The 19,594-nt window shown below is 34.8% G+C and overlaps 1 protein-coding gene across 5 annotated transcripts in view; it reads left to right on the forward strand.

The window, feature by feature from the left end:
• Nucleotides 1-4,820, forward strand: part of LOC145285862 (uncharacterized) — a 182,143-nt gene extending 177,323 nt beyond the window's left edge. For all 5 annotated transcript variants that reach the window (XM_080134307.1, XM_080134303.1, XM_080134305.1 and 2 more), the window contains exons 6-7: nucleotides 1,478-1,570; nucleotides 4,535-4,820. In XM_080134307.1, the coding sequence (XP_079990433.1) occupies nucleotides 1,478-1,570; nucleotides 4,535-4,616 (175 nt within the window). In that variant the 3' untranslated portion in view covers nucleotides 4,617-4,820. The remainder of the gene's footprint in view (nucleotides 1-1,477; nucleotides 1,571-4,534) is intronic.
• The last annotated feature ends 14,774 nt before the right edge of the window (nucleotides 4,821-19,594 follow it).

Below are 19,594 nucleotides of genomic sequence, written 5' to 3' on the forward strand. Positions count from 1 at the left end.
GCACCTGCTAATTCTAAACACTTAAATAAATTCAAACGTGTTTCCGTTAGTGCTTCGTGGTGGCCCAGTGGTTAACGTCGCACGTATTTTTTTCACACTTTAATTACCAACTTTGCCTCAAGGGTTTGGGTTCGATCCTTCATACTTACCTACTAAAATTTTCTTTTTATTTTATTTACTCCCCCCCCCCCCGACACAAACACCCGGGTGTTTTGATTTACCCAAAACCAAATGCATCTCCAAACACCCGGGCAACGCCAGGTACCCCCCGCTAGTCTATTATATAAAAGGCAAAATATGTGCAAGTGTTTGTGTATGACCATGAAAGGCTTTTTGCATTGGGCTTCTCGTGTCGGTTAGATTCTGCAAGAAGTTTTCACAAATTACCAGATCATAATATCTTGCATTTGCAAACGGACATCCTTTCTTTCCTTTGATCGAGTTAAACAAAATTCCCACTGTGCCGTCGTCTCCAGTGTTTTTTTGTCTTTTCCAAGAGAGTCGCCAACCTGATAGGTCCTGAACTGTCATCTAAGCTTCAGCCTCTGTCCCATCGACGAAATGTTGCATCCCTCTGCCTGTTCTACAAGTACTGTAATGGTGAATGCTCCAATGAACTGCAAACACTTGTACCCCCTCAACATAAATACCCCCGACAAATCCGACAAGCAGCTAAATCCCACCTCTACACAGTAGCGATCCCTAGATGTAGGAGAGCCTTCTACTCCAGTAGTTTCTTCCCCAGAACGGCTAGACTTGGAATTCCCTTCTGGGTCCCTGCTTCCTCAACTGTACAGAAGTTCAAATGTAACATGAACAGACATCTTACTGCCCAACTCCCCACATAGTACCCCTGTAGCTTATGTTCCTGATAGCAGCTCCCTATATCAAAGTGGCAATTTGTTTGGGGTGAAAATGTAATTTAAAAAAATAAATAAAGTGAAACTATTCAAATGCAAATGCCTGGCCTTCGGGCCGGGTAGTAGATCTGTAATTGGTCCTTGGTCAATGTAGGGCAAACCCTTCATACTGAGACAATTACTATATATTTGGATACTGCCAGAGTGCCCCCTTTTTGGGGGAGCTGGTTCCCCCCACCACATTAAAAACGACCTTGTGTCTAATTTGCTTTCGTGGGAGGTTTAAAAGCAATGCCATTTCTTTTGCTTTGAATCGACTACATTAAATTTGAACGCTTTAGACTTCCGGTTGCATCATGGCATGGAGTAGCGGTAAAACGTTTGATTTTCTTTCCCTGTCTTTTCCACCTTCGGATCACAGGTTCGAGCCTGCCTACCTACTACCATTTCTTTTCTTTTTTTTTTTTGCTCCACACACACACACCTCCAAAAACCCGGGCAATGCCGGGCACCCAGCCTAGTCTAAATTTAGATTAAAAAAAAAAATCATTTGCTGTAATTTTAGAATCAGATACACATGACCTTTTGTTTTTAAATTTGTCTCTCTTAAATTTCAGCTGTGCAGATTCTGGAGACAAAAAAAATGACGAGATCCGTTTTACAAATGATGGACGTCCTATGAATGAGACCGAAATGTCCAGAACATTCGCGTAAGCATATCCTTTTTTTGGGGGGGAGGGAGCTTTCAAAGTAGAAACTTTCTTAAATGTTTATCTTATCAAGTACAAGATTGTATACTAGCTGTCCATAATCGATGCTTCTTGGTACATAAATTATCTTTTTATCATTATTCAGATTTTTAAAGTTTCATTAAAATGCTTAAAATGTTTCCAAATTAATTTGAAATTACCAAAAACCACAAAGTAAATATGTTTTAAAATTACTGGATTGTTTAAGAATCAATATATTCTGCTTAGTGTAAAGTTCAAATAAATAATTGGTCAATACTAAAAATGAAATAATTCATAAGTCACATGAAGGTATTTTTTAATATATAAATGACTCATCATTTATCAAGGGCTAGAAGCCAATCAAGGATAAGAGGTCACTTTCAATGCATCCAAAACCAAGCTTCTATCTTTACATCATCAACGCTCTGATCCCCATCTGGCATCAATTGAAATGGATGGCTCTCGTCTTGCTCCATGTTTTCATAAGCTTCTGGGTTTGACCTTTACTCCTGATCTGAAATGGAACACGTACATCAAATTTGTTGCCAGGGATACTGGGAAAATGGTGGGATCCTTCTACTGCTCCAGAAGATATCTCACTACTAATGCAATTCTTTATCTGTATAAAAGCCAAGTACGTCCAAGGATGGAATACTGCTGCTACATCTGGGCAGGAGCTGCTAAAACAGCCTATCCTGCCTTGACAGAGTACAAAATAGACTTTGTGGTTTAGTGGGGAATGCCCTTTTCTCTTCTCTGCAACTTCTCTCCCATAGAAGAGATGTTGCGAGCCTGTCTTTGTTTTATTGTTATTTCCATGGCAGATGCTCGTCTGAGCTCCAATTCCTCGTCCCCCCTCACCAATCTTTCACAAGAAACACCCGTCTGGCTGAAACTACTGTCAATAATTTTCCCCACTCTTTATCTGTGCCTAGATTCAAACGTAGATTCCATGAGCAAAGCTTCTTTCTTAGAACTGCACGCCAGTGGAACTCTCTGCCGCTTGCCCGTTTCCCACCTGACTACAACTTGGACGTCTTCAAGTCCAACATAAACAAACTCCTGACAAACCGCCCCTTAAGTAAGACATTATCAAAACCCTAAATACTAATGATTACTACAATACTATCTCATTGATTACTGTACACGCAATAACCCTTATCCCTGAGTGGCCTTCGGGCCTTTATAAGTCGTGACCCCCATGTAAAAAAAAATAAAAATAAAAGAGCCAATGAGATTTCCAGCTCAACAAGTATTTGTTAACATTGGACTCGAAGATGACCATGTATTACTTAATTTTGAGATGAGAATTTATAATTTGTATTATTTGAACTGTTGTTCTCATCTTGAGTGTTATTTTTAAAATGTTTCAGCCGATGTAATCTCCGACCTTCTTTAGGTGTATTTTGTTGAACTGAAGAATCTTTTGGTTGAACACGGGAATCTGCACAAAATTTCAAAAAGAACAATAGCATCTTTGGGTATTATCAAGAATTATGCTGACAATTAATATAAAATTTATGTTGAGTTCTTTCAAGGTGTGGCGAGTTTGATCTCTTCAGAACTCATTTCTTTGACAATGTCACTGTTTTATAAAGTTGGTTATTTTGACACAGGTTTGTTAGATTTCGAGTTTAAAACGATTTTCATTGGTTGAAAAATATTCACTTAACACGTCCCTGCGAAAATTTTACTTGCTTTTGGATGTGAAGAGCATATCCCAACAAAGCATAGAAAGAAACCGGGTGGCTATTCAAGCCAGTTGCTTTTTAGTGTTTGTTCAAATCACATCTCTGTTACTACAATATGAAAATGAGAAAGTTATATTTATTTTATTTTTTTGTTTTAATTTCATTTGCTAAAAATAGTCAAATAATGGGATTTCTCAAAAAAAGAATTTTTTATTCACAAGCAAAAGAGATGCTATTTTATCTAAAGAATACGCAAATTTATACAGGCGGATGTGTACAATGTGTTGTAGGCATGTTGAAAAATGTGGGCGTACAAAGTTCTTCTTTGCATCCCACAACAGCAATCCTGCAATACAAATACTGCAAACTATGTAGATATCTCTAAAATATATCCAGCCTTGATAGACTTCAAAACCAGCTTCGACACCTAATAAGTGATGCCCTTTTCTCTTCCCTACAACCTTTCTTTCACAGGAGAAACGTTGCAAGCTTGTCTCTGCTTTCCTGTTATTTTCATGGCAAGCGCTCGACTGAACTCCAATCTATGATCTCCCTTTGCTAGACTTTCACAAAAAGCGCTCGACTAGCTACAACCAGTATATACGATTTCCTCCACTCTCTATCTATGCCTAAATCTAAACGCAGACTCCATGAACAAAGCTTCTTTCCCAGAACTGTGGAACACTGTTCTGCTGACCTGCTTCCTGGTTGAATACAACATTGTAGCCTTGAAAGCCGATGCTATTGTTCTTGTTGAGCCGTCCTCATAAATAATCAAATTCTACCCAATTTACACCATTAACAATTACTACACTATCATCTTACATTCATTAACCCTTATCCTCTAGTGACTATCGGGCCTTGATAAGTGGTGACTCTCAAGAAATATATATATATATACAAAATGGATGCAACTGAGTTAAAGATTGAATGCTTCCATAATTTCATCAGCTTAGTGGCCTCGAAATATCTTAATTCTTCCCTGTCTATCAACCTAAAGATATGAAACAGAATTCAATACCTACAGAGTTTAAGCATGAAAAGATATCAAGCTGGATGGATTTGTCCAAACTTGAAGATTTTAGACGACTTTTCAAATAATTTTCTTTTTCTTAACATTTTGCAAAAATTAATTGATTATCTTTCTAGAAAAGTTTTATGTCTTTTTTTATATTTTCTACATATTAAATTAACATACGACTTTATTTGATATAATTTGTTTTAAATATTTGGTTTTATTTTTCTTCTTTAGAAATATGGACATTACGGATTCAGGTCAAGCCAATAACGCAGTGCGTCAACAGAGGTTAGACGACCGAAAGATGACAGCCTAGAATAAATGACGTCAATCGATTTCTTCACAGTCAAGTCACAGCCATTCTCATTTTCTTGAGAAGCGTTTCAGATTTGACCAAGCGTGATTTCAAGATGGCTGCCATCGTGTTGCAATGCAGACTTTACTTTTGCTTTCTTTGTGAACATTTCATTTTATTCAGAATTTATTAAATATTAATAAACCAAGTTTGTTGACATTCACAGTTTTTCATTGATTCATATTCTTTTTAATTCTTCAATTTATCGTCATTGAGTTTTAGTAATAGAAAATTCTAATAACACCTACAAAGTGTATACATTAAAACATCTCAAGCTGTGTATTTATTTGCTTCCCCACTGAGCAAATTAGGCAAAAGGCCGTTTTTTTATGTGGAGAGATTGGGAAAATGGGGACCAGCTCCCCAGGGAGTAGGGGAACTGAATAGTAACAATTAGTATGAAGAGTTTCTCCTACATTGACCAATAACTGATTGCTACAAGAGAAATGGTCTTATATGTGGGGGTTGCTCCCACATATGGTCTTTGATTGCAGGATCTGCCGCAACAGATACTATACTTGAGATATTTGGGCCTGAAAGGCAAAAAGGGCCGGGGCCGGGGCTGGCACCCGGCTGGATGGATTTGCTCAAACTACTTGATGATTTTAAACAAATTTTCAGATAATTTCTTTTTCTTGACATTTTGAAAAATTAATTGATTATCTCTTTACAAATGTGTTATACCTTTATTCTCTTTATATTAAACTAGCCTGGGTGTCCGGCGTTGCCCGGGTGTTTGGAGGTGTGTGTTGAGCAAAAAAAAAAAAGGTAGTAGGCAGGAAGGCGCGAACCCATACCATGAAAGAAGAAAAGAACGTAAAAAAAAAAAAAAAAAACGTGATGTCTTTGCCGTTATGTTCATTGCCAAACTAGAAGTGGTGAAGGTTTAAATTAAGGCTAGTCAATTGAAAAGAGGCGATGACTTTTGAAAATATCCGCAAAGAAAGCGACCCCTCCCTGTAGAAAAGTGCACAATTGAGGGTGAAGGAATTAATGTTTTTAACCAATTTTTCGATATTTGTCATTCGAAGGGTCGAGCTTCAAAACGATACTAATCTTGTGAACATCCGTCGCCTCTGTCGAAGGTTTTACGCAAACATACAAACATACATACATTTAAACAGACAGGTGAGATTTATATAATAGACTAGTGGGGGTGCTCAGCGTTGCCCGGGTATTTGGAGGTGTGTGTGTTGGGGGGAGGGGGGGAGGGTAGATCAAAACAAAATGGAAACTAAATAATAGACGAAGTAATAACCATGTTTAAATAGTAAAAAAACGATTTTAAACTTGTTAAAAACAATCAGAAAAACAAAAACAAAAAAAAACAGCAAAAAAAGTTTTGGGAGGGAGGTAGGCTCGAACCCAAAGCCTTAGGTTAATAGTCTTAACATGACTTAGCATGACGCCACGAAGATAGGAACTTGAGAACAGCCGAAAATAAACGTTTAAAAACGCAGGTGTCTGCATGCCAACGTATGTTTTTTTTTTGGTCAAATATCACGCCATAGTAGTAGTAGTAGTAGTAGAGAAAACGAATTCACAGCGCGAATTTTGTAACATAAAAGTCGATGAAATAAAAGATATTCACGGCATCGTTTCGTAAATCGTAGATATCATAATTTAAGGAGTATATAAAAAGTTCTAGGATACAGTAACCTTCTGAAGAACTCCCTCCAAAAAAGCCTTTGCCGGGCATACAGAAAAAATGCACACACACACACACACACACACACAAACAAACACATTTTGCCTTTTATATATAGAGATTAGCATATAACTTTGTTTGATAAAATTTGTTTTAAATAATTTTTTTTTTTTTTTCTTCTTAAAAAACATGGGCATGACGGATTCGGATCAAGCCAATAATGCAATGGCCCAAAAGATGACAGCGTAGAATAAATGACGTCATTCGATTTCTTCACCGTCAAGTCACAACCATTCTCATTTTCTTGAAAAATGTTTCATTTGCAGTCGATTTGACCAAATATGATTTCACGGATTCATACTTTTTCATGTTTAAATTTATTGTAATTGTAATATTAGCTCTTGCAAGATATAAGGTTTGCTTCATGTTATTGGGATTATTTGGCCTACTGTGCTCATTTTAAAGTGTTATTTTTCACAAAGCTTCGGTCGATGTAACCTCTGACCTTCTTCAAATTTATCTTGTTATACTCGGGGATCTTTCCATCAAGTTCAGGAATCTTCACAGTTCCATCAGCTACGACTGGGTAGAAATCCTAAGTAATACAGTAATCAAGGAACAGGAGTTAGATCAGATACATTGAGGGTATTGCCAAGGCTGCTGCAAAGAAGGTCGGTTCTCTCTACCGTGCTAGAAATTTACTTACGCCGCAGAGTATTTTGTACCTCTACAAGGCCACCATTCGTCCATATACAAAGTCTTGTTGTCACATTTTGGCTGGTGCATCTGCTACAAGTCTCTCTCTCTCTCTTAGACAGGCTCCAAAAGCGGAGTCGTTAACCTAATAGGTCCCACACTATCAGCTAGGCTTCAACCTCTGTTCCATCGACGAAATGTTGCATGCCTCTGCCTGTTTTACAAGCATTTTAATAGTAAGTACTCCAACGAACTACAAGCCTCCCCTTGACATAAATACCCCGAACAAACCCGACACGCAGCAAAATCTCACCCCTACACAATAGAGATCCTCAGATGCCAGAAAGCCTTCTATTCTAATAGTTTCTTCCCCAGAACTGCTAAACTTTGGAATTCCCTTTCGGGTTCCTACGTCCTTGACTGTACTGACATGCAGATGTTCAAGTGTAATGTGAACAGACATCTTACTGCTCAACTCCCTACATAGTATCTCTGCAATTATGTCCCAGATACAATAAAACCCTTGGATACAGCATTAAAAATTATTAACAAAATATAGTACAGTATATAATATGCATATATATAATAAAAAAAACAAACATTATAAATAACACTGCAAGGCGGGGTAAATACCATTACCAGAGGCCAAAAATCGTATTCCATATTGTAACCTGAAAAAATGTATCCTAGGGCCATCGTATCCTGGAGTTCTGCTGTAATAGTCTCCTACATAAAAATGGCACTGTGCCTTGTTTGGGGTGAAAATTGTATTTTGAGTGTCACTTCAGGAGATTGTAACTTAAAACTGAATTTTACTAAGTACTTTATCCACTACGCCACAGGTCCTTGCACACATTAAATAAAGGCTTCCAAAGATTCCCGAGTTTGACAAGATACACATTAAGAGGGTCGGGGGTTACATCAACTGAAACGTTGTACAAATAACACTGAAGATGAGAACAGTAGTCTAAATAATTCAAATAATACGAATGATCAATCCTCATCTCAAAAATTTAGAAAAAGAGGCTTTAATGTTCTGAAGATAGCCATGTTAAGAAAAAACGGATCTACAAATGATTAAAGAAAGAATAGTTCAAGTTAAAATAGTCGTCGTCTTCTTCATCTGTGAAGATATTCCATCTACTTCGTTGAAAAAGTATTCAAACAAGCACGTCAGGGTTAAACAAAAAAAAAAAAAAAAATATCCTTATCAGATATAATCACACATTTTTATTTTTATCTATCTTCTATCTATAAATATAAAAGCGAAAATGTATGTATGTTTGTATGTGTGTTCGCTTTTTCTGTATGTCTACAAAAGGCTTTTTTCAGAGAAGCGGTCGGTCGGTTCACAACTTCTTAAAACTGTTTATATCACATATAAATCGTAATATCTCACAGTTAACAACGGAGCTCGCCTGTCTATTTAATTTGCTCGACTTCGGGAAGATAAATATTCAACATTTATCGCTCGTTGCATGTGGGTTAATCTTTTTCCTATAACATCTTTGGAAAATAAAAATTAAAAAAAGCGTTCCCGCAGTAAATGAAATACTATCCCGCAGTCAAACTTGACCTCATTAAGTCATTAAAACGTGCACCTGCCAAATCCAAGTAATTAAATAAATTCAAACGTGTTTCCGTAAGCATCTCGCAGTGACCCAAATGGTTAAAACCGTTGCACTCTTTTTTTTTCACACTTTAATTTACAACTTTGCCTCAACGTTTCAAGTTCGATCCTCATACTTACCTACCAAAACATTTTTTTTTATTTTACCCCCCGCCCCCACAGTTTTGATTGACCCAAAACCACACACACCTCCAAACACCCGGGCAACGCCGGGTACCCCTCGCTAGTAATTTATAAGCAACATTATGGCGCTTCTACACTATTGGCAGGAAATTTTGGAAATCGTAAAACTGAATTTCACATGAAAACAATGGTATCTACGTATTTCTCGTATTTTTAAGATGATTATATCCAAAAATTACGAAAATCGATAAGGTAGAAAATTATTTATTAAGGAAAATAAAAAAATAGAATTTGATGAAAACGATCATAAGACACAGAAGAGTTCAAAAGGGAGGTAATTTCCCGTTTCGATTTAAACAAGATGGCGGCAATCTTTCACTCGCTAACACAATTACAGTTGTTTTGTTTAACAATTCAGTAATATTCAGGTAATTTGGACTGCATAATTTTTTTTTTTTACATGCGAATCACCATTTATCAAGGCCCAGAGGTCACTCGAGGATAAGGTTTAAAGAGTGTACAGTAGTCAATTGGAAAATATAGTAATCTTTAGTAATGGAAATTCGATAAATTTGTTAACTCAAGTGGAACGGCTCGTCAAGAACTTGTTCACGTTGGACTTGAAGACAACTATATTGTAGTTAGCTGGAAAGCAGGCAAACAAAACAGAGTTCCACAGGCATGCAGTTCTAAGAAAGAAACTTTGTTCATGGAATCTACATTTAGGTTTAGGCACAGATAAAGAGTGAGGGGAATTATTGATAGTGTTTTCTGCTAGACGAGTGTTTCTTGTGAAAGTTTGGCGAGGGGAGACCATAGATTGGAGCTCAGACGAGCACTTACCATGAAAATAACGATAAAGCAGAGACAGACTCGCAACATCTCTTCTGAAAAAGGATTGAATTTCCTTATAGTATTACTGATATTTATGTTCAAGACCTTGACTTGGTGGTCCTAGTGTCAAGAAAAATTTCCATGAACAAAGTTTCTTCCCATGAACTTCCATCTGTGGAACACATTACCAAAGGCAGTCTTCAAATCTAATGTCAAGAAATATTTGTCATAAACCATCCTGATAATTAAATCAAATCGTTAATTAAAATCATTTTTTATAATCTACAAATATTTTTTGTCGTATTATGTTGTTTATTTATGGCATAATCACGTTGACATCAGTTTTCGTTAGTTTCCTAAATTCTATGGTCAGACCTACTCAGTTTGGTTCCAAGAACTCGATTTCCCTGCTCTCTCAACTTCAGGCCTCATCAATAAGCAAATCAATGCATATCAAATTACATCCCCCACCCTCATGATCTTTAAAGATCATCTCATACCCTTGTGTCCGGATCGGCACTCACATCAACTTCAAACAGCGCTAGACCCTACTAGCCTCTCGAGCGCCGCTAGACCCTACCAGCCTCTTGAATACAAAAACATCAGTTGAATCTTATTTCTCCATTATACAAGGAAAATTAGAAAAAGTGACTTCAATCACATTTCAATATTTCTACTTATCAATGTTTTCATTTTAGACGCTAATCATTTTAATTTTTCCCTTATATGGTGCTTTCAATTTTCACAAATTGCACTTCGTCTCTGTTGCATTGACAGAATAGTTTGTAATTAAAAAAAAAATGTTCTCAGCATTTGTATTACTTTCTACAGTCCGACCGACTCAGTTTGGTTCAAAGAACTCAATTCCCCTGCCCTCTCGACTTGAGGTTTTTTATAACATTTTTTTTTTGGGGGGGGGGGAATAGTTTGGGATGCATTCAATTTGCAACACTGAGCCAGGTTAAATTTGGTTTAAATTAATAACCTTTATTAGATTAATTAAAAACCTTAGTTAAATTAATTAATAACCTTAGTTAAATTAATTATGAAGTAAATAAAGAAAAACATACATTTGTTCTTTAAATAACTTCATATCGTGGAAGGTATATCAATGATGACAAAAGCAACAAATCAATTAAGAACGTAACATTTTCTCAGCACACGTAGAGACGAACAGAGATGCGTCTGCTTAATTTTTACATTTGTACACGAAAAGGCTATACACCAAAGAGGTAAGCGTGTCGCATTACATGCCTTTTATACAGGGTGACCCCAAAAAATGCGCCCCAACTCTAATTAGGCCCCATTTCTTAGTGTTTTGTCCGAATGAAAAGAAACTTTGGTCATAACTAGTTTATTATATTCAAAACACCACATCAAAACACTTTGGCCTTTTTTTCTCCGTTCTACAGCATATGTTCTAGATGGTCTCCATTTAGCTTCTTTTTGGGGGGCAGGGGGGTCACCCTGTATAAAGGCAGACAAAGGGAGATAATTTAGTTACCCAATTTTAAGATACATGTCACCAATTAATCAAAGGGAGGCAACTCTGAACCGCTTACACCACTGAAAATAAGGATTAAAGTGAGACAACTCTTCAGTATTCAAAAATCCACTAGCATTGGTATTTTCAACAGTTAATACAAATAGGTAATCACTTGGGGAATACCAAGCACTGTATGTTGGAGAATATCAAAAGCTCCCTTCAAGAGCATAGTTGTTTCCCCGGATCAGGATATACACGCAACTCTGAATTGCCTGTGAACTTGATATTTCCTTGAAATTTTCTCCTTTGGGTGAATCCTGCTTAAAAAAAAACTCTTTATAATATTTACCATTTAATAGACAATCCATCCAATTCATTAATCCTATCCTGCCTTGACAGTACAAAATAGACTTCGTGGTTTAGTGGGGGATGCCCTTTTCTCTACCCTGCAACCCCTCTCCCACAGAAGAGACGTTGCGAGCCTATCCTTGTTTTATCGTTATTTTCATGGCAGGTGCTCGTCTGAACTCCAATCCCTGGTCCCCCCTCGCCAATCTTTCACGAAAAACACCCGTCTAGCTGAATCCACTGTCAAAAATTTCCCCCACTCTATATGTGCCTAAATCAAAACGCGGATTTCATGAACAAAGCTTCTTTCTTAGAACTGCACGCCTGTGGAACTCTGTTCCGTCTGCCTGCTTCCCTCCGGACTACAACTTGGATGTCTTCAAGTCTAATGTTAACAAATTCCTAATGAACCGCCCCCCTTAAGTAAACACTTCATCAAATCTCCTCACTAACGTAATGTACTTGCAATAACTCTTATCCCTGAGTGGCTTACGGGCCTTGATAAGTGGTGATCACTGTGTAAAAAAAAAAAAAAAAAAAAATCATACGGTGGATTTTGACCTTTTGTAAGTGGTGACCCATTAGTACCTCTTTATCCCCGATATCATTTACAAAATAAAATACATAGGTATTGTTAACGTTCAGAAAATTTATCTTGGAGAGAAAAAAAAAAAGAAAAAAGAAAAAAAAAAAAAGAAAGAAAAAAAAGAAAGTTGGATAACTTACCGATGGTGCAGATAATCCCAGTCATACGAGAGTGGCATGGTTCTGAATTGATGTCCAGAGCAAACATGTGTTCCAGTTGGGAACAGACACATGCTGCTTGAAGTTGCTGGGATTGAAAAAAACCGGTGGTGTCGGATCCAGGAATGTCAAATGGAGAAGTTGGAAGCTACTATTGTAATTTATTAGAATTAACAAAAAAAACCCAAAAAAAAATCAGTTGAAAACATTGTTTTTTTTATCTGAAAACTCCATTTATCATCCACAAAATCTCGTCCCAATTCTGTAGAAGCGCCAACATGTTTATTTATAGGAAACTTTTTATAAGCTAAATTTATTTTGCCAGAATCAGTGATTTTTAAGAATTTTATAAAAAATAATTTCACACTAAACTTTACACTCAATGGTAATTAGTAATAAGTAACTACTTGAATCTTGTCAATAACCCATTTTTCATAGTTGAAGCTTGAATAAGGATTTTGTGATTTCAGGAATCAGCCCAAAAGGGGAAGAGGAATTTCTCATCCAAGGAGACATGAAAATATCAGGCTGACAAGAAAGTTCTTGAGGTTTTCAATTTCTAAATTCAGATGAACCTATCTTGGCTCAAACAAAAATTTATTGATCGAAATAAGCACCATCTCAATCAACACGCTTTTGTCAACGTTATGACATCATCCATTTTCAAGTATTGAGGAAAGAAAAAAGGGGGGGGGGGAGTAATAGAAAAAACAGTTGGGGAAGAGAAAGAAAGAAAGAGGGAAGGACAAAGAGAAGAATGAGAGAGAAGAGATAGAAACGGGGAGGGGGAGATTTAATATATATATATATATATATATATATATATATATATATATATGTATATACATACAACTACTTCATTTACTCACATAAAACTAATATACGAAAGTATAAATTTATGCGTAAACTTTAAGTATTTACTTCAAAAGTGCTCAGTACGTAGGTAGAGCTAGTTAGTAATTTATAAAATATATATGGCGATTAAGCTACACTGAATATTCTGCGTTTCATCCATTCTAGGATAAGCCTGAAGAGTCCTAGAGTGGATGAAATGCGGAATATTCAGTGTAGCTTAATCACCATATATATTTTATAACTAACTAATATATATATATATATATATATATATATATATACATACATACAAATATATAAAATGAAGTGCGTGTGTGTGTGTGAGAGAGAGTTTATTTCATATGGACTCCGAAACAGCTAGGCTGATTTTTATGAAATTTCACACAAATGTACTTTTTGTATCTGGCAGTGTTCTTAGATAAGTTTTGTATCAGAATGTCTTCAATAAGTATTGCTAATCGACAATCAAAAAATCCGATGAAAATAGGAATAGGCGATTTTGGCTAAAGTGAACGCCTTATAGTCTTACATCACAAGTGCATTTGAAAAGTTTTATTACTATACTAGCCGAAAGACCCGCCCTATAAAACCAACAGTAGGTTCTCTTATATGACAGGGCGTGTTTGAAATGAATGTTTATGTGTAAAGCACAACTGAACCATGATAATTGACTTTTGCATTTTAATCTTTAATTTAAGCCATTGTATATAAACTATTTTTTATAAAATCAACAGTAGGTTCTCTACAGTGCAATGTAAACTACAATGTATTGTGGACTAAGTCACTGCATGGAGGCATGTGACGCTTCCTCCTGGTGCACCGCGGTGGGTCCCCAATTAGAGAAGGCAGTTAATCGATTTGATTTCGGTGACAATAAAATATGGTAGTGTGAAACATCCGTTGATCATCATTCAATCCCGGGCAACTTCGTGTCTCCCTGCTATAAAACACTAATGCACTGATCCAAGTGGTTTAGTATATATTACTAAAACTCTGACGATGATCTTGCTTTGTCACCTTGCACACTTTTCGGTACTTGTGCGTTACTGTTTATTTATTTATTTATTTTTTTATTTTTGAAGAACTCTTGAGGGGGGAGACAATTCAAAAAGACCCTACCAGGAAATGTCAAAATTTCATATAACTTTTAGTTACAAAGAAAACAGATACACTAAAGTAAAAAGTAATACAATATAAGACGAAAATAAAAACAATTATCTGAACATTTATTAAATTAAAATTAAAATTTTTAAATTCTGAAATGAATAAAAGTTTTCATTATATGGAAATGTATGACTTAAAATTTATAAATAGTTTTGAACAATCATTATTGGAATGAGTGTGACATTTTTTTTAAATTTTAATTCAATAAATTTTAGTTTAATTCAATAAATGTTATTTTAATTCAATAAATTTTAGTTTAATTCAATAAATGTTATTTTAATTCAATAAATGTTATTTTAATTCAATAAATGTTATTTTAATTCAATAAATGTTATTTTAATTTAATAAATGTTATTTTAATTCAATAAATGTTATTTTAATTCAATAAATGTTATTTTAATTCAATAAATGTTATTTTAATTCAATAAATGTTATTTTAATTCAATAAATGTTATTTTAATTCAATAAATGTTATTTTAATTCAATAAATGTTCAGTTAATTTATGTTTTATTTTGTGTTATTAGTATTACTTTGGTGTATTTTTGTTTTGTTTTTAATAATTATGCAAAACTTTGACATTTTTTGGGTAGGGTCTTTTTTAGTTGTCTTCCCTTCAAAAGACTTTTTCAAAAATGGAAAAAACAAAAAAAATGTCCAGAAGAAACAACGCATTCACTCACCTGAATCAACAAAAACAAATATTTTGAACCAATGAGAGGGTTTTCCAGATTTATTCAAAATGACGCTTTTATAGCCACATCAATCACACGTAAAGCCAGATTTTTCTTCAATAAACCAGTTTTCATTTTTGAATGACTATTTTACAGGGTGGGAGGAAGTGTGACTATCTGTGTCCAAATCTAAACACAGATTCCATGAACAAAGCTTCTTTTCCAGAACTGCCTTCCTGTGGAACACTGTTCTGCTGGCCTGCTTCCCAGTTGAATACAACATAGCTTTAAGATCCAATGTAAACAAGTTGTTGAGTGGTCCCCATAAATAATCAAATTCTACCAAATTGACACCATTAACGATTACTGTACTACCACTTTACAGTCATTAATTCTTCTCAAGGCCTGAAAGTCACTCGAGGATAAGTAGTGACTCCCAAGTAAAAGAAAAAAAAAAAAAAAGGATGATATGAATGATGTCAATAATTAAAAGAGAAAGAGAAAGAGAAAGAGAAAGAATATATAAAGAGAAGGAAAAAGAAAAAGAGATAAAGTGTTGATTTTGTCCTCTTTTTTAATATGGAAATATTCAGCCAAAGAGGAACTCCAAATAGAACACAAATTAAAATTGCCACAGTTAAGAAGGAGTTTTAATCCTTTAATGGAGGACAGAATAGGTGCTGTACTATTTCTAGAATTCAATTGAATACAACATAGCAGCCTTCAAATCCAATGTAAACAAGTTGTTGAGTTGTCCCTATAAATAATCAAATGCGAAACCGATATTATCAGGTAGGGTCCTTTTTAGTTGTCTCCCCTTCAAAAGACTTTTTTTAAAATAAAAACAGAAAAATGTCCAGAAGTGTCCAGTTTTCATTTCTTAATGAATATTTTAGAGGGTGGGAGGAAGTGTGAGTATCTGTGTCTAAATCTAAACACAGATTCCATGAACAAAGCTTCTTTTCCAGAACTGCCTGCTTGTTGAATACTGTTCCATTGGCCTGCTTCCCATTTGAATACAACAGTAGTCTTCAAGTCCAATGTAAACAAGTTCTTGTTGAGCCGTTCCCATAAATAATCAAATTCTACTAAATTTACACTATTAACGATTACTACAGTACAACCTTATATTCATTAACACTTATCAAGGTCCAAAGGCCACTCAAGGATAAGTGATGCCTCCCAAGTCAAAAAACAAAAATAAATAAGTAGGAGGAGGATATGAATGATGTCAATAATTAAGAGAGGAGGAAAGAGAAAGAATGTATAAAGGGAAGGAAATAGAAAAAGAGATAAAGTGTTGATTATGTTATCTTTTTAATATGGAAATATTCAACTAAAGAGGAACTCCAAACAGAACACAATTTAAAATTGCCACAGTTAAGAAGGATTCCGCATCCTTTAACTGAGGATAGAATAGATGCTGCACTATTTTTAGTCCAAAGCTCAAGAATTCAATGGCATAAGGTATTTAGTATCTCTCACACTGCAAGAACTATGACATCAGGGTCAGAAAGTAGGATTGAGAAGTCAGGAAGGGCACTGACCTGCAAAAAGTGCCTGAGCAGCTCTGTCAGCGTTCACTGATAAAGACATCCCAATCGATTAGCAAAAAACTAATCCTTTCTCACAGAAAAGGCAAAGCCTGGGAGGGTGGACCTCCTAGAGCTGCACAGAATCAGCATAACACTGCAATCAACAGGAGCCAGGTTATTACAGGAATGATTTCATCTCTGTTGATTTGGGAGGGGGGGGGACAAGGATAAAAATCCCTAGCCGTTGAAATTGATGGCATAAAAAGAGTTTCATAACATTTGGAAATTCCAAATATCTCATTTTACCAAAGATCATTTGCTTTTTATAAAAAGGAATTTGAATTATTGTTCCGCCATTTCTGCTATTATTTCTGATTGAAACATTTTCATTTTGTAATATTCACTAAATTAGCTTCAAGTGGGATCGTTTATTAATTCTGTTAAACTTTGTAGGCGGACTGTGACAACCGATGTTTACACTTCGGTATCCAAAACGAAAATGCTTAAAATGGTTTCTGTGTATATATGTCTGCACATTCATTCACCTGAATCAACAAAAACAAAAAATATTTTGAAACAATGAGAGGATTTTCCGAATTTATTCAAAATGGTCATTTTAACAGAAGGATTGAAGGGACTCAAGGCGATGACGATCCCAGATGTCTTGTAGGTTTCAGCTCAACTGGTTTATTGAAGAAAAATCTGGCCTTATATGTGACTGATGCGGAACAGTGCGTAGGTAATGCGAGAATAACGTTAAGGGTACGAGTTCCATATAGAAACGTTGACTTAATTTTAATAAAATTACCGTTGCCGTTGGAATGATTTGTTGCCTGCTAAGGTTTGTTATATATATATATATATTAGAATAGCCAAGCCAGGGTAGGTAACATTAATTCCCTGAACAGACCATTTTTGCACCACTTTTGTTCATTTACCAAGATTAAAATGAAAATATAATGATGCTAAATAGAATCCATATTCTAATTTTTATCAAGATCTATTACATGATTTTGAATCTAGAAAATGTGTCAAATTTAAGTCTTAAGCTTAAGTGGTCTTAAAAAGTTCAGGGAATTTTACTTAATAGGTATCCAATGACTATTTAACGTACATTTGATATATTTGAATTTTTAAATAGGAGGTCATGCCGAAAATATGTCCCCTAAAACCCTTTAAAATGCATGACAGAAACTGAAGTTTCAAGAATCTTTATTAATTTATGTCGAATACATATTGCTAAAATTTCACAAAATTCAGAGTATAACCCTTATCCTTGAGTGGCTTCCGGGCCTTGATAAGTGGTGATCACCTTGTTAAAAAAAAAAAAAAATAAAATAAAATATGCATCAAGTGTTCTTCACATTCACTCACCTGAATCAACAAAAACAAATATTTTGAACCAATGAGAGGATTTTCAAAATTTATTCAAAATGTTTTTTATGGCCACATCATCTGTTTATCTATCTATCTATCTATCTATCTATCTAACTGGCAAATAAACAAGAGCTATGAAGCTATGTTTTGATGGGTTATCAAAATAGTGTAGAAGCAACAGACATTTTAGAGACACTACGATTCAAACAAGTATATATATGACAAACGCAAATGCGTCACAAAGACACATATATACACATGTACATTTTAAAATATATACCCTTTTGGGGTTATACACACATTCCCCCTTTTTGGTACGGTGACAATGCAACATTATAACTAAAGTAAATATAATTTGTATAATTGAGTGGAAATGTTTTTATTACTATTTTCAGACCTGCATAATTCAAATTATGCATACACAATCATAAGCACACTCAAGGAGACATTAACGAACACACAGACACACACAACTCATTCACTCTTTCATTATCGTCTGCTCATCAAAAACCCATGTTTAAACTCATTGAAATATTTCTATCCTTACTCACCGAACTTTCTTTTTACTGTAAAAGCAATTAACCATTAGCACTTATAACTTTTAAGTAAATATCATTTGTATTACAATAGAAAAATGCGAACATAAAAAGTAATATGGTTAAGCTTAAACATGGAAAAGTAAAGGACTCGTTGTTAAAACTGGAAAAGAAAAGATATTCTAGTAAAAAAAATATTATAAATTCATAACAAAATATTGCAGCATTAAGAATTGATTATATAATGTTATAAATTGAATTTTTAAAAAATTCTTAATGCTGCAATATTTTAAGTTATAAATTTATTATATTTTTTACTAGAATATCTTGTCGTTTTCTTTTCCAGTTTTAGCAACTAATCCTTTATTTTTCCATGTTTAAGCTTAACCATATTACTTTTCATGCTCACATTTTTCTATTGTAATCCATGATTTTTCCAGATTTCCAATAAATTCACTTGTTCTTTGTTTAATTTCAGTCTTACTTTTTTGCCCCCCATAAACACATATGTAATAACAATGTACAGTACTCGTCTGCTTTCAATAAAATCTCCCCAATTATCTCCCTTTCATGCTTTCATTCTCTCTGTTCCACTTGTTACTTCTCTTTCAGCGACAGCAGTGAATTAGTAGCAACAGTAGTCGCTGAGGCGACGTGGTTGCTATGGAAACCAGTCATAAAAAAACGTCACTCACCTCCTTACATATTTTTACGATTTAGAACACCAAAAAATTCGTCATAACTTTTGTTTTACTGAAAAAAAAATTGAAAAAATTTTTTTCACAATATAGCTGAGAAGGTGATCTATAAACTGTAATAATTGTTTGAAATTTGGTCGAAAAATCAGTGAGCAGTGAAGCTTTAAAGCAGTTCTAAATGACTATAACTACCACTTGGCAATATATTCAAACACGGTAGTGTTTGAATGATAAATAAGTGGAGAAGTTTTGATTATGATTTTCACAGCCCTTAATCCACAGTTTTTTTAATATCTCAGCTAAAAAGCTATTGTTTTGATACAAAAACTCTACAAATATTAACAAGCATGTTTTTTTCTATTGATGTAAATCTATATTTTAGACATAGAGGTTCGGGTTACGGTTAGTTTTACTATACCCACACAGATTCGAAAAATGCTACCATGACATTTACTGGGTGGGTTTCTACCACCATTTTGTTTTATTTTTATTTTGAAGTTATTATCGAGTCTTCAAAGACACTGCGGCCATCTTTTCTTGTTCTTTGGCAGCATTCAACATTACTCGTTTTTTGAACCGAATAAAGATTTACA

Source organism: Euprymna scolopes, chromosome 10 (genome assembly GCF_053919585.1).
Source record: "Euprymna scolopes isolate OS-2025 chromosome 10, ASM5391958v1, whole genome shotgun sequence".
Classification (NCBI taxonomy): domain Eukaryota; kingdom Metazoa; phylum Mollusca; class Cephalopoda; order Sepiida; family Sepiolidae; genus Euprymna; species Euprymna scolopes.